This window comes from Urocampus carinirostris, chromosome 3 (genome assembly GCF_059441175.1).
Source record: "Urocampus carinirostris isolate Australia breed hairy pipefish chromosome 3, RoL_Ucar_1.0, whole genome shotgun sequence".
Taxonomy (NCBI): Eukaryota; Metazoa; Chordata; class Actinopteri; order Syngnathiformes; family Syngnathidae; genus Urocampus; species Urocampus carinirostris.
Window position 1 is genome coordinate 10,826,482 of NC_142351.1, and position 16,312 is coordinate 10,842,793.

A 16,312-nucleotide genomic window follows, 5' to 3' on the forward strand; every position below is an offset into this window, starting at 1 on the left:
TGTTCATGCAAAGTTGCAAATACACATCTATAATATAAAAGTAAAAAGAAAATACAGCGATAAAACACACTTTTGTTCGCGGATTCAAACAAGACAAACGACCCGACGTCATTGAACGCAGCACCGCGCCATCTTTTAAGGCAACTGCAAAAAAACTCAAACTGTCATTGAACGCAGCGCCGCGCCATCTTGAAATTAAACAAGGAACGAGGGAGACATTAGAAGGTACAGGCTCCCTTAGTTCTTACCAAAGACGCCATTTGGACGAGCTAACGAACGGACAATTTCACCTACGGTCAACTATCACTACGGTGTTGTTTACGGTAAGAAAAACAGTAGCTTAACAGCGATATGGTCATGTACAACTAGTCATGCGTCCATTGAAGGCCTCGTTATGCCAACCTAGCTCTAGCAAATGGTAACCAAAATGGCGTAGGCATATAATTGATGACCGCTTCAAATGCCGTTGATTCACGTAACGGGTCTTCCGTTATTTATTTTACACAATTTAGTTATTCTTTATCAATAATCCCCCCTCCCTGGTTGTCCTATATTTGCTTTGTAACGGTCATTGCTAGCATGCTAACGACGGCTTAGGAACTTCTTCGTCGTACGGCAAACTGGTAATTTGTATTGTAAATGGGTTCTTATAGACTATTAGCTTGAGCACGCCTCAATACTATATTTGGATTTGTAGTCTGAAATGGAGTATAGAAGCATTTATAACTTTTATTTGGCCTAAATCAGTTTAGAGTTTAGAAGTTATGCAAGTCGAACGTTGAGCATGCGTTCGGAGACCTCGCCATAATGGATGTTCTCAAAGGGTCTGATGCAAGTTATCAATGTCCTTGAATTGTGTGCAAAATATATGTAAAATAACAGAATCTTTTAACTATTAAGCCCCAAACATTGAAAGAGAATTGAAATCATGGCTACAGGGTTGTAATATTATTAACGTATCAATCTAAGATCTACTTGGACATGATTTAATAATATCTCAATTTCACTCATTCGCATAAATGGGGCAACACTTCTGTGCAGTGACGCTGATCAGTCACTTTCTATATCAGGGGTGTCAAACTCATTTTAAACTCTGGGGCCACACGATGGAACAAACATTCTGTCGGGGGCCGGACTAGTAGATTAAAGAGAAAGAAAAAGAGATAAAGAAATGAGAAAAAGGGAGGGAAAAGGAGAGAGGGCGGGACAAAGAAAGAGAGAGAGGGAAAGAGCGTGAGAAACAAAAGAGATAAAAAAAGAAGTAGTGAGAAAGGGGGAAGAAAGGGAGCGGAAGAAATAAATGCAAAGAGAAATGGAAAGACAGAAGAAGAGAAAAGAAAGCACGAAGGGTAGGAAGAGAGAAAGAGAAAAGAGAGAACAGGAAAAAAGGAAGTTAGAGCAAAAGAAGTTAAAAAGACAGACAGAGAGAGAGAAAGAGACAAAGAGCAACAAAGGAAGAGAAAAAGAGACACAGAGAGTGAAAGAGACAGAGAGTGGGAGAAAAGGGGTGGAAAAGAGGGGGAGAGAGAGAAAAATAAAGAAATACAAGTACAGTGTCTTTGTTCGAGGCTCCTTTCTTTGGCAACATCACATTGACATATTTCAACCTGCAGCTTGTTTTTCTCTTGCGCTTCTCTGAGTGTTGTCTCGCGGGCCGGATTCAATCCCTTAGTGGGCCTGATCAGGCCCGCGGGCCGCCTGTTTGACACCTGTGTTCTATATCTTTGAAAATGTAGTTTTTGGTCCAAGCATTCTTTCAACTAATTTATTTTGAGACAAATCTTAGCTGTCACTGGTCAAATTTTGCCATTGCAGCTATATGTATGATACATGTGCCTTAAAGAGGTTGTAAGTTATGTCAGGATTTAAAGGTTATGAAACAAAAACATAAAGTGTCCATGCGTCAGCTTTTTTTTTTTTTTTTTTAAATACTCAGTCATGTCATGTTTATTTGTATAGCCCTTAATCACAAAGAGTCTCAAAGGGCTGCACGGACCACAGATTATTACAAACCACAGACTATTATTACACCATCCCCTGGTTTAAGATCAGGTAATTGTGCAATTGTGTAATTGTAATCCTGTCTAGTCCTTTGAGACATTTTTGTGATTAAGGGCTATACAAATAAATGTGACTTGACTTGAATCTAAAACCTACATGAGGGCAAGGAAAAACTCAAAATCCTCAACATGAGGAAAATGAAGAAACCTTGGGAAGGGACCACACATGAGGTAATCTCCCTTCCAGGCTGACCAGGCTGCAATGTATGTTGCAATAACAAATAATACACATACAGGTATATTGTCAACATAAAATATAGGTTATTCATACGTTATAGAATAGAAGTGTGTTTTAAGCATAGATTTAAACAGTTCCACTGAGGTTACAGATCAGATCTCCGGGGGAAGAGCATTCCTCTGGACTGGGGCCCGGATGCAGAACGCTCTCAAACCTGCAGATTTCTTCTTGGCTCTTGGGATCTCTAGTTAGAGCAGCATTTTCAGAGCGGAGGCTCCAGACCGGAACATAGGGCGAAATTAAATCTGAAAGATATGAGTGAGCAAGTCCACGCATGATTTTGTATACTACCAACAGAACCTTAAAATCACTTATTAAGCTAACAGGGATCCAATGCAGGTTAGCTAAAATCAGGGCCATGTGATCCAACTTTCTTGTCTTAGTTAAAAGCCTCGCTGCAGCATTTTGCACCAGCTGAAGGCTCTTGATTTTGGACTTAAGGAGACCGGAGAGTCGTGCATTACAGTAATCGAGACGGGAGGTGACAAACGCATTAATTATAATCTCCGCATCCGACTGAGACAGCATGTCAACCGTTGAAAGGAATTTCATACTTGCCCATTTACCAGGACCATTAATAATAACAAAATGTGGGTTCATGCATGGTACTCATTCCTACCGTGTACAAGGTATTAATTTGGATGTCAAATTTGTATACATTGTTTCTCCCAAATCCATTCAATTGTGGACTGAGCAATTCGGAAAAACACTGGACTATGTGTAATGTAAGATCAAACATCAAACATTCCGGTTGTATCCGGCAACTCTGTTTGACACCCCCCCATCAACAACAACAACCCCCCCCCCCCCCCCCCCCCGAAGGAAAACAAAGCCTACTTACAACAAAGTCAGTTAGTTCTTTGTTCCTTTGTCTCTTTGTTTCCTTATCCTCATTGTAAATGTGGAACTGGAGTCGTCCAATTTCGTTGTCACAGCATATCCCATGTTGTAACAATGACAATAAAGGCATATTCTATTCTGTTCTATTCTATTAAATGGAGTTACTAAAGTAAATTTAAAGTAACAGCAGTATACCAATGTTGCCAATCCAACACAAGTGCTTGTGTTTTGCTTTTGAACTTTTTTTTGAAAGAACAACAAAACCTAAACATCTACTTTTGTTCTTCGCAGGAATAAGTCTTTTCATTATTCAAAACGATGATAACCAGGAGAAGAGCCAACAATAACACTACGCTTAAATCCCTTGAGATTGAAGTAAGCAGCGCTGTGAAAACTATAGAAGATCTCCAAAGTCTCCCTGAAACTCTCCATTCGGACGAATTTGATACCAGAATGGAGTTGGATGACTTTTTGGGAATGGAAGATTTCGAATGGACTGGAGAATGGAGAGCGACCACCTCACCAATTTTTGATGACCTCAGTGATCTTTACTGCAGCAAGAAACAAGATTCTTCAGCTGAAGTTTTTACCACATCTTCCACAGAGAGTGAACCATCTGCTCTGAAGATCAGGAATAAGCAACGGCAAACCAGCCAAGTGATTAACAAAAATGCTATCGCTGCTAGGATGAATCGTCTAAAAAAGAAAGAGTACGTTACCAGCCTTGAAAAAAAAGTATCCATCATGTCCAAGGAAAATGGCACACTCAAAAGCGAAAACACTCAACTGACTAAAAGAGTGGAGGAATTGGAAGATGAGACCAGGTACCTGCGAGCAGTACTGGCCAATGAGAGCATGTTGGCTCAGCTGTTGTCACGGCTGAGCGGTGTGAATGGCATGAAATTATCCTCCTCGCTTTTCCAGGGCGCCGACTCAAACGAGCATGACTACGCACTGCCAAAGAAACGTGTCAAAGTGGAGGAGAAAGAGACATCTGGTGGCGTTTGCCTCCACGTGGACAAGAACCATGTCTCAGTGGAATTCTGCACTAAATGCGCAGCAAGCGCAAGCACATCTCTAAAAATGTAGGGTCAAGTACTTAACTTCTGATTTCAATTATTGAGATGTGTCTCAATGTTTTGACCTTGATGGTGGACAAAGACTGTAAAATGAATGATTCATACATAGTACCCGCTGATAGTGCATGTGTTGTACATGTTGGCTTCGATACTCGTTACCGCTAAACCTTGTTGACAGTTTCTTCTAGGGAACGGTTGCTCTACCGTGAGGGATGAATGGCACTCTGAACACCTTAACCTGCTTGACTCCATGGTAAGGATCAGAGCAAAGAGTGTTAGTTATCTTTTGGTCATAGCTTATTTGTACAAGTTAAGCAAGTCAAGAAATGCTCAATGCAATATAATGGACAATGTATGAATGACGGTGAAGGTCCACAAAGAGTAATTGGCTTTCAAATTGCAAACAACTTGAATTGAATGATTTTCTAAGTGTCTCTTTGTGAACCAGCACCATGATTCCAAAGAATCCTTTAATTTAGAGCCACCTGTTTTTCTTTATTGCTGAAGTGGATTCTGCCAGTGGAGGTTGAAGAGACTGGACAAGCGGCTGCCAACTTGGGCGCTTTTTTTCCCGGTTTTTCTTTTTGTAAGGTGGTATCGGTAAAAATGGTACATGTCATTTCGTTTTCCTATTTTCAACTATTTTTTTTTCTAGCAAAGAGATTCCTAATGAGTGTTTTTGGAACGTTAAATTCAACTTTGTCATAGTTTTTGGAATTGGTTAGTGATATTTCAATTATCACATATTTGATCATCCGCTATTAGTCATTACATCTCCCATCAGTTGTAATACAGTGTAAATGTGTACATACCTATAATTGCCTTTTGAGGGAACTGACCTCAGACAGAATTTGAACAAATAAATGATATTTTAACTATGTTTCAGTTGTAAATACTTACATGTTTTTGTTTGTGCTGTTGATATTAATGCATCTCTTTCTTTTTTTCTAAACAGCAAGCTCTCTCCCGATACAGATCTTACTTTTCCTCAACATTTTGGCCAAGTCTGGTAAAGGTTGCAAGTACATGGCATGCACTGAAAAAGGTCCCGATAAATTATCTTTATCTTTGGGTTCGCTTTTATTTGGATAGCCTTGAGAGTGGAATGTCATCCAATAGTGACTGCATCCTATTCCAAGGGACTTGGAGGCCTTAGTCTGTGTACATGTCATCACCATTACAAAATTATGTCTCACCAGTATAGCTTGGACAGGGACTGAATTGCTTAAATTAATTTTGTTTTAAAGGAAAATACAAAATCATTGATATTTTAATTATTTGAAAATCAAAACCGGGATATTGTCCGGGTCCGTAGCGTAACCATTGTCTGCCAGTTGTGAAAACTCCTTTGGATATTGTTGGCTTTTACAGGTTTTTGATAACCATAGTGTTGGTCTCATTTCTTGTAAAAACCTGCAATTTTAATAAGGAGTAGATTTTTATTTAAACCATGTTAAATTAATTGTACTCTGAAATGATTCTGCTATTAATAAATGCTGAATCATAAAATTTTATGGAAGAAAGACATTCCCAATGTTTTAATATTACATGTTAAGGTCCATGAAAACAAATCTTTATAATCAATTGAGTCGTGCAGTTATCTTTGTTGAACACGGTTGCATTCCCGACACTCCAAGCAATATTACTTTGTTTTATGTTATTCTTATTTCAGATTAATATATTAGATATGGTTCTCTGCAGATGGGTGCATCCGAGTTGATTTGATTTCCCCACACGTGTTTATATTGTGAAGGCAAAAAAATATTTATTACATTAAAAAAAGCACCAAAATTCAAATGTTGGGCCAAAGCCGAAAAGGTCATCAGAAAACCGATAAAAAATGCATTCCTTATTTTGCTCAAACTTGCTAAAAAAGAGTACAACAGGAAATGGTATATAACAGACAGACTTATTGATCTAATTTTCACTTTCAAATATTCTCTAAATGCAATAAAAAGGCTTTGAAGTGCTTTAAAATCCTATTTAACGTCAAAGTGATACACAAGTAAAACAGTTGAGAGATTTAAAATGCAAATGACACAAGCAAGCCGATAATTGTACTTAAAGTGGCTGGTTATAACGGGACAATAAATAACTTGTAGTTGCTGCAGTCACTGCACAATCTCAAGTGCTTTATTTTTTTTTTTTATACAGACGCTTCCTGTCTTACGAACGATTGTTTGTAAGTGGAATTTGTTCGTAAGTTGCTTCAGTGCTATATTTTGTATGTTTATGGTTTATATAAGTACCGTATTTTCCGCACTATAAGGCGCACCTAAAAGTCTCAATTTTTTTCAAAAGCTGACCATGCGCCTTATAATACAGTGCGCCTTATATATGGCTCAATATTAAATTCGCAAGGTCTCGCAACTTACGCAACTGCCGCCGACTCGATTTTCCCCCGAACGTGGAGTAGTCCGCGGCGTATGCTGGGATTTATATACCGGCGTTTCATTGGCTAACCAATGTGTCAATCATCATTTGAATTTATCGCTATTGGCTAAAGTTATTCGGAGCCTCGGATTGGCTAGAGGGCCAAAACAAACCCTGCAATTGGCCGAAAAAGATGTGTCAATCATCCGTTAAATCGATCGCTATTGGCTGAAGTTATTCGGAGCCTCGGATACGCTAGAGGGCCAAAACAAACCCTGCAATTGGCCGAAAAAGATGACTGAATAGCAAGCTTGCTAAACTTCGCCATAAAGAAACATGTTTCATTAGTCTGTATTTGAAAACATTTTACTCTCCGGGATTTACTACACTCACGGTTGTAAGAAGACCATGATTGCGTATCATTATTGAACGCGAGAACTTAGGTGAGTTATGCGGCTTTATATTTTCCCGGTATCTTGTTTTAGAACGATCTTGATGTTGCTGTGATGAGTTAAGTGAATTAAACTCAATTCCAAGTGTTTATTGTCATATGCACAGTAAAGTTGCGAGCGAAAAAGAAAATAGAAACTAAGGAATGGTTGGCATTTCTTGAATCCTAAGACTTTAACTTTCCGAATGATATTTGAAATGACGCATTCAAGTGACATCGTACAGACACCGCATCCGCGCGTGTCTACGACACGTATTTGCTTCTTTGCAAGCTTTGGGAATGTTAAGGGGGTAATCAGTTTGAATCATCTGACAGTTTTGTCGACGTTCCCATTGTAGCGCCTTATAATCCGGTGCGCCTTATCTTTGGAAGATATAGGACCAAAAACTATTTTTTGGGGGTGCGCCCTATAACTCAGTGCGCCCTATAGTGCGGAAAATACGGTAATCTGTTTTGTTTTGTACTAAACAATAAACATTTTATAAAATAATAATCTCTATAAAGGTAAATAAAGTGTATCTTACTTTTGGAAGATGAGCCGGAAAAAAAGCGATCAGACCATTTTCTCAACCGCATCAAGCTTTCTTATTCCACTTCATTTTCAAAAGAAACTGCTCACCTGTTCTTTACACTTTACACCAACCATATTGAATGGATGTACGAAATATTAAACAATAAAAATGTCAAAGTAAAGACATAGACAGTTTAGAATGTTTACACCCGAATTTTTTTTTTTCTTCCGGGTGGATGCTGGGTGGCCTCTCACAGCGCCACAAGCTGGTAGCGGTGGAAAGAAGCACTACAGTAATGTCCTGTACTTGGAAAAAAGCACACAATACAAAATCTAACAGCAATGTCTGGATATCTTTCGACATCCTGAAAAAAATGTTAGTATCTACCCTTCTTCATAAGTCCAATGGTCTTAAGTAGGGGAGCGTCTACGGTATTTGTGTATGATGCACACCCCTATTTTTTTTTCTTCATAAGGTATATCATTTTGTTACCCTTTTTCTCATCTCAAACTAAGCTTTGTGAGAAACATAGTTGAATATGCGGCCATGATTAAAATCATTTGGCAACGTTAACTTGCCATACCATACAACGTTCGATTCATCATCAACAGGATTAGGAGGGTTACTCTAAAAATGTAATCTGATACTGTACTAGTTACTCGTTGGAAAAACTAATCATTAAGGTAATTCAAATACCACAATATTGCAGTCATGTAACTTGATTACTTTTGGATTACTCCAATATCAAATATGTTATTAAAAGACAAAATAGGGATCAATAAAATAACTAAATTTGGTTGTAGATAAATAAACAAAGGTTTTGGGGAAAACCAAGGCAAGGTAGCTTGTTTATCCTACAAAATTGCGCTCAAATTCTAACCATGTCTATTCCATCTCTATCTACCTTGGTCATATCCCTTAAGAGGGGTGACCGACAGCAAGACAAACACAATAACAAAGAAAATAAAAGGAAATTAAAAAGGGGGGGGGAAATGCAAAAAAAGCCACATTTTTTTTGGACCATGGCCAACCCAAATGCCCAAACACCCAACACGTTGGGCACCTCGGCACCCAAGTTGGTCATGCTTTCGTCCCTCCAGATGAAACGGGACACGAGAAAGCGGCCATGTCACTCAGGTCAGGGTGACACAACACACTTCTGTTCAACAGCAGGGCTCGACAGCTTTCACTGGTTTACCCCTGCCGTAGCATACAGGTGTCCTGCCCATCCCTAATAACGCGTCCAAACATCCCACTATCCTATTAACCATGTAGTAGTAAGCAAAAATAAAATGTTGCCTTTCACATGACAGTCGAAATATGCTGTTTTAGTTTACATTTTGATATGACATGAAGAACACAATACTGTTTTAAACACACCAAGTGTTCATTTTCGAAATGTCCAACTAACTGGGATGTTTTGTGCCCAAGTTTTACGTGTTTGAAGTGGGAACGCCAAACCTCTTGACAATATTCCAATTTTCTCTCTTACATAAAACATTCTCGCAACAACCTAACAGTGATGGATTTTGACCAGCAACTGCAAATTACAACAAGAATACAATCACAATTATGAAATGTCCCTGAACGCATCACGAACAGCTACCTGCGCTGCCCAGTGCCCTATATTCATACATGTGAGAGTAGCATCACAAAACTGCCGGCGTGCGCCAGTTTAACAAAATGAGTGCTACTTTGAAGGAGAAATTAAATGCAGTCAATAGTAAAAGTCTTTTTACCTGCAACAGTCCGACAAATATGCAAAGGTGGACATGTTGGCCATGTGTACAGTCACGCACATCTCTGTCTCAAGTGCTACTGAAATTTTGATACACACAACTCGTCTTTTAGCTCATTATGTATATTTAAATATTATTTTAAATCAAATGTAATCTATATTTTAACTAGATGTACCTGTAATTTAATTAGCTCATTTTTTCTGTAACTAACGGAGTACAATTACATTTTTGTGGTATTCTAATTGCAAAACGCCGTCCGTGTATTCTGTTACTCTAAGCCCGATGAAACGAAGTACAAATGAGTTTATTTATATATTTCAGTATTACATTTTCTCCGTTGTCTTACATTCGTTTTTGGTACCAGGAATAAAAATAGTGTGATACATTTTATAAAATCGAATGCCTTTTATTATGTTGTCTGTACTACTGGTGATCTATTGGTTAGGATTCGGTGCTCTCACTGCCGCAACCCGTGTTCAATTCTCGTTGCATCTAATAATTGTTTTGTTTTTTTCGGCGTTATTTTTCAACATATAAATCATTTCTCAAATTATGTAATATACAACCGTAAAACCTTGTGTAAAACGTGCACCCAAACTTAATGTTCTTTTAACGTAAAAAATGTGCGAAATAGAAAAACACGGTACTTATTTTCAGGGTGTTTAGCTTTTAATGGACCATACAGTGAATTGTGACAAGAAGAATGGTTACGGTGGAAATGATAATGGTAGTGCAGCAGTTTGTATTCTAATGTAACAAAAAAGTCACACATGTTTGACAAAGTGTAATAGTAAATTATATTAGCTTCGCGCAGCTAGTCGACATCGAGACGAACAGACTGTCAAACACAAAATACGGTTTTCCGAATGAAAGTGGCTAATTGGAAGTAAATACGCTTTATAGTTTTATCATGTAGACATAAGCCAAAGTCCGCTTATCGCAGAATAAAAACCAGATGGATGCGTGAACTTTTGAAAAAAATGGTAAAAGCTTAGCAGAGCTCCTGTATTGATAGCATCCTCTATGTCCTTCTCATATGAAAAATTAGCAGCCCTGTCATACACAGAATGAAAGTAAGCTTTGAGCAGCTCGCCTTTAGATGTGACATTTACGGGCAAAATGTTTTTGGGAAAGTAAATGTGTATGTAACTTAAGTAAGTTCCTCATATCTGACCAGGTCACTTGGTTTACACTGCAGAGCTTAATGCAATTCCAAATTTTTGGGTGAAATCTAATGTTTTTGTGAGCTGGTTCACAATTCTTACTGAATACGACTTGTATAAAACTTCACGTCACACACAATGAGCTGTTTTTGCAGAAGTACTCATGGATCCTCAGAGGAGTGTATCAGGAAGTTTAGAAGTTATTGTGCTACTGGAGGCTGAACAGTTGTCATCCCAAATATGATTTAAATTCAAAACCTCACTTTCCCTCCATTGAATGCCCTCCCATGGTTTTGTCCACTTCCCCTGCTTTGTTGAACGCAGATATTGATGTCTTTCACCTATCGATGGCGTGCAGGTTGCATGAATTTGTCTGGAGCATGCACACAGCAGTCACATTCCAAGATGAGTTGCGTATTGGATTTAGGACCAAATATGAAAGTGGCCTTGGTCTGGTGTGATAAACTTTTTTTTTTCATAAGTTATAAGTTAAGTTTTAACACAATATATTTCCTTGTACAACTTGTGCGGTCTCTTCAAATTTAACAGCTGTTTGCGTGATTGCTTTGGAAAGATAAGTCAATTATTTAAAATTCTTTCATGTTGTCTAAAATATGGCCAAAGTAAACTACAGGATTGCCAAGGTTTTAGAATTGTAAAATGGTCGTCTCTAATTGGCCATTTTGGAGTTTAAGTTACAAGTTTTATAAGTTAAGTTCCATTGAGGCGGAAATATCGAGTACAGGTCATGTCTGTGAAAAATGTCCGATGTCTCTGCTGTGTGAACCAGAGATTATTGATGATTGTTCAAAGGGTTGTTTGGATACAACAAGCTTGCTTTATAGTGGCTTACATAAAATCCCGATTGAAAACTGCAGAATGAAGTTGCTGTTTGTGGAAACATTTACAATTTAACATGGAATTTCACAAGAGCTGCCTTACTTGCAAACTACCATGCGTAACGACTACGTTTTTCGCGCTGTTGGTGATGGGTAACTTGCCGTCAATCCCTTTTTGGGATGGATTTAGTCAAAACTAATGGTGTCTGTTCACAAAATGAAATGTGAATGATGACCGCCAAAGTACAAGTGACAAAACAAACTACAAAGACAAAGTGATCCAAACGTAGTATTTAATCATTTTTTCCAGCATTTTTTTCTGTTTTTTTTTTTGGGTGTCTCTTTGACTGGTTATGTAAAATGTTATTTTTCAACCTACGAGTATTCTAAAAAAGTATCTTTGGTATTATTTAATTCTATTTTTTGAATTTTTTCAGCACTAGGCGGTAAATATTACACTGTCCCTTTAAAAATCGGCTTTTCAAGAACCATAGTGTAAATGTAGCATATGAAACAAAAGATTCATATTTTACAATATCTTAACCTCAGAACAGGGAAGGATTTTTTTAATGCAAGTGACACAAATTCTGAAAATATTACGCCGCTTTTACTCGACCTTCAAAGGGCATCCCGGCCTCCGCGTCCCTTCCCTGAATGTCGGAAACGGAAGGAATCTTGATGTTTAAAATCGCATGCCCAAAAAACGAATACCAATGAAATTACAACAAAAGTATTTTGGGAAATATTCCAGTTGATGGCCATTTGGTGATTACCTAACAGCGGAAAATTGTCTATTGCTGTGCATCTCAATTTTTTTCTGTCATCACCCAAAGTAAGAAAAAAATGCAGGCGCATAAAAACTTCTCAATGACACACAGGTCCACTTTGTCGCTGTTAGTCATTTAGGTCGACATTGGATCATTTAGAAGTCATCAGGGAACTTCAGTTGGCCTAGCTGAGAAAATAGTGGGCCAATGTTTTTGCAACACATTTTTTGTTGTAAAGATTGAAAAATGTTGAAATAACTTTGTGATTGTGTCTCACATGTTAATGATTCATTGAAAATAATTTCAGCTTTTTAGCTTCAGTTTGATGTCTGAAATGTGGCAATACAACAAAAAGTTCCTGGGGGCCAATACTTTCGCTAGGCGTAGTACCTTAAATTCTGCCACAGCGCGAAGAGCTTGAAGATCCTGGGATGGCCATCACGATTGGTATTAGAAACTCGTGTTCAGCTTTGCTTTTCGTCTTAATGGTACATCGATTTGTACTCGAGGCAAAAATACATGAGCTATCATGCAATGTTAATTTTTATTTAAAGGAAATGTCAGAGGACGAGAAGCTTGTATTTCTTTCACGTTGGTGGAATCCCTACCTTGAGGTCGCCGCCATGTTTTTCTGGCATCTTGCTGCTACTCTGTGTTCCTGGCACTGGTTTTTGTTTGCAATACGGTGCCATCTAGTTGTTGGAACTCATATAAACTTCCTTTTTCATCTTTTTGGGTGTTTGTGGCAATATTTGGACTTTATTTGATAAAGTCCTATTTTACTTATCACCATTTTCACTATAAATTTTTTTAAAAAGTACCAGCACGCGCGTGAAATCATTCTCCTACCCCAAATTAGCCCAGCCCCACTCCCTTTACTCTCGCATAATGTGCTCTAGCCGGGTAAAAGTGAGACAAAAGCAGATAGGCGAGGTGTGGGGGAAAAGTATAAATATTTAAAGGCTCTTTGAACTTATTTGAGCATAATAACACATACTTAATAGAGAAAATATTGAATTTTAATATTTAGCACCATTCAAACTACACACCCCACAATTAGGCAGAAAAAGTCCAAATTTATGACATTATATTCCTCACAAAAATATACACAGTTGTGAGATCATTTTACTTATTATTCAGATTTTTATTGTGGTACAAAGAAGAAATTGGTTAACTTTAATAATGACAAATGGCATATAAATCAGTAAGTTAAAATTATTTAAAAAAATGAATAATGACTAATGCCAGGTATGTGTTCTAAAAAATGTAATATTTAATTCCACCCATCCACTTTTGTAATGTACATAGTTGTTTAGACTAGCACAGATGTCAAAAGCTAGTTTTATTCTTGCACAAAACGCGAAGTTACATCAACATTGCATCTTCCTCGACACATATATTCCACGTGTCTTACTCTTACCTTTACTGCTATGGCGCCCCTGGTGGCTTGTATAAAAATGCATAGATTAGCCACTTCATTGCATAAACGGCAGTTTTGAAAGCTTGGGAGAAATCTCGCGGCTTATAGTCCGAATTTTACGGTAGATGTTCCTGATTTTGGTTCCAAACAGTTGTAGCAGAAGAAGTACTTTATTTCACTTTCGTACTGTTAAACGTTTTTACTTTTCATAGGTCTTTGTATTGTATATTTTTGCATAGTTTTGTTGTAGCAGTACAATCATAATAAAGATGATTCTGATTCTAAACATGATCCATTGAAAGAAATAATTAGATTAATTAGCAAAAATACATGAACTACCATAAAAACGTTCATTTTTCAAATTACTCATGGGTTAAATTTTTTTTAATTTAGCTTGTGTAAGACGAGGCTCATCGAAGCGAAAAACACTTGATTTTCCAGCATCTTTCTGATAAAAGAGCCCCAGAAAATCAAAAATCTTGTGAAAGGCTCTGCAAAGAAATGAGAAGAAAAATGGTGTGGTTTGGTCGCTTTGAGTTTCTATAGTTTGTATTCTTCCTTGTGTTTTTTGCTGGCCAGACACAATACAGTGATATCTAGTGGTCAAATATTACACAATGTACTTTTAATAATATCAGAGATTATGATAAAACAAATCAGGTTTTAGTTATAACACGTACAAAACGTGCATTAAACAAACTACCCACAAAAGATCACCAATCGAACCCTTCATTGTCTTTACCACAACACTCATCAAATTCGGACTCTGATTGGCTCTCTGTCCCTATTTAAACCCACTCCTATCTGTCCCCTGTTGTCAGTCCATCTGCGAACCTCCGTTTGCTCTCGCAAGCTTTTCGACCCTGACTCACTCCTGTTTTTGCTCCCGTCTGTTTCCCGGCTTCGACCCGTTTTTTGATCTTGACCACGTCTACTCTCCTCTCCTGGCTTTCGACTCGTTGCTGATCCCGACCACGTTTTTGCTCTCCTGTCCCGGCTACTGACCCGTTTTTCCGTTGCCGACACGGCCATCGCTCGCCACTTCCGCGTTCAGAGCGACCTGCTACCCGCGACTAGCGATCACAGGATCATGTGTGCAATATTTTCCTTTCTTCCTAATAAAACTGAGAGAAACGTTACGCAAGTGGATCCTGTCTCCGTTCTGGTCCTGACACTTTGAATCCACTTGCTCGCTTCTGGAACACGTCCTGAACAAAAGGTACTGCAACTCAGTGATTGGTGGTGAAATAATTCAAAATAAGTGGTTTCAACAAGCATAATAAAGCCAAACACACCTGAAAATGAACACGGCCTTACTCATCAGGTCTCCAGAACCCATTTTGACCCATAAAAGCAAAGTATACATATATTTTTGAGAGAGCCGCACCATCTAGGCTGTTATGTAAATCCAGATTTGCGTGTGTGTGTTCGTATGTGACTTATAGGCTCCGAAATAACTGAACTGAATTTCGTGAAAATGTACACAGTAATAATTCAGACTTCAAGGAGTGTCTTTAGCTAGGTTATGTGTCAAGGTGCCCCCAATAAATACCAACCAACTTGATAAGCATCTGCTTTCATGTACAAGCGAGCCTGGAGCTGCATGCAATCATACTGCTCTTATGCAATCCTTAGTGGCTCCCTGGAGCTTTTTCAATAAATAACCTCGCTCTAGTAGAATGTCCGACAATGCCAAGGCCGGCAAAGCCAGCCAGGACATTATACTTATATTTTAAGACCAAATTCAACAAAACTGCCAAACAAAAGCAATTTTTTCAGCACATTGTATTACACTGTGGGACGTTGATAAAATTAAAAAAAATTATAATAATGGCAGAGCCTTTGACCCATAACAACATATACATACCATGTATACGGTAAGTTATAAGCGTGGGAGGCTCATTTTGACCGTCATTTTTGTCCTAAATATTGGTTTCAAAACAAGGTGCGAGTAAAGGTAGTTGGTAAAAATGTCACCAAATACTGCAAACGAGAAGGATACCAACATGTAAGGAGAGAAGCAAGTGCTTGCGCTATGTACGCATATCTACGCCCATCTGTACTTCTCACCCAATCAGTTTGCTCTAGGTGCTTTCCTGGCGTTCATGGCTATGGGTGTTTAAGGTTTGCTCTGTGGGTTTTCATCATAAAGTGTCTCAACAGTGAACATATATTGTTTAAAGAGCTTCCATATTAATGACTACTTTGTGATGTCCATATTGGTGTGACACCGTGATTGTAACCAGTAGTTGAAACCGTGCCCTATATATTTCCTGGACAATTGAGATGATTCGGCAAACTAACGTAGGTCTTATTTTATCTCCAAGCCAGGTGTACACATGAAAAGAGCTATTTCTGGCCGGCAAGCCATAGATTCCCGACCCCTGAGCTAGAACAAAAGGGATGTTTTAGAAGATAATTTCGAACATCCCCAAGATATTGTCGGAAGAACAGATGGTCTGGAATATCCACCAGCTCCAGTTTTGTCCTGTAAAAAGAATTGAATGAGAACATATTGGCAGACATCAGTGTTCTCGTTTGCCCGCGTCCCCGCGTCCTAGACGCATCATTTTTGCTGGGGACGCATAGTGTCAAATCAACGTGCGTCCTCGGGACGCAACTTTTTTGACACCAAATTGTCATTATTACCCGATTACTTTTTTTTTTTTAACAAAGATTTACCGCACTCCAAACTATTTGTCAGGCAGATCCGCCATTGTTGTTTTAGTCTTGCGCCGATCTCGGCAAACGAGATATCGTTGCTTCGAGATGACGTCACTGTTTTGGTGGTTGTCGAGTGAAAGAGAAGTATGCCTCCGTAAAAACATTTG

The 16,312-nt window shown here is 38.4% G+C and overlaps 1 protein-coding gene across 3 annotated transcripts; it reads left to right on the plus strand.

The window, feature by feature from the left end:
- Window positions 1-156: 156 nt before the first annotated feature.
- crebzf (CREB/ATF bZIP transcription factor) lies at window positions 157-5,097 on the plus strand. Of its 3 annotated transcripts, XR_015849950.1 has the most exons (5): window positions 157-323; window positions 3,430-3,962; window positions 4,063-4,223; window positions 4,396-4,470; window positions 4,725-5,097. XR_015849950.1 is itself a non-coding variant. In XM_088330642.1 (2 exons), the coding sequence occupies exon 2, from the start codon at window positions 3,457-3,459 to the stop codon at window positions 4,225-4,227; it is 771 nt and encodes a 256-aa protein (XP_088186768.1). In that variant the 5' UTR covers window positions 157-323; window positions 3,430-3,456; the 3' UTR covers window positions 4,228-5,097. The 3 variants fall into 3 exon arrangements, 1 of the variants encoding a protein (XP_088186768.1); XR_015849949.1 differs by having other exon boundaries at window positions 3,430-4,470; XM_088330642.1 differs by having other exon boundaries at window positions 3,430-5,097.
- The last annotated feature ends 11,215 nt before the right edge of the window (window positions 5,098-16,312 follow it).

Excerpts from the sequence above, each read along its gene's own strand:
- crebzf (XM_088330642.1), top strand. The coding sequence starts at position 3,457 with ATGATAACCAGGAGAAGAGCCAACAATAACACTACGCTTAAATCCCTT.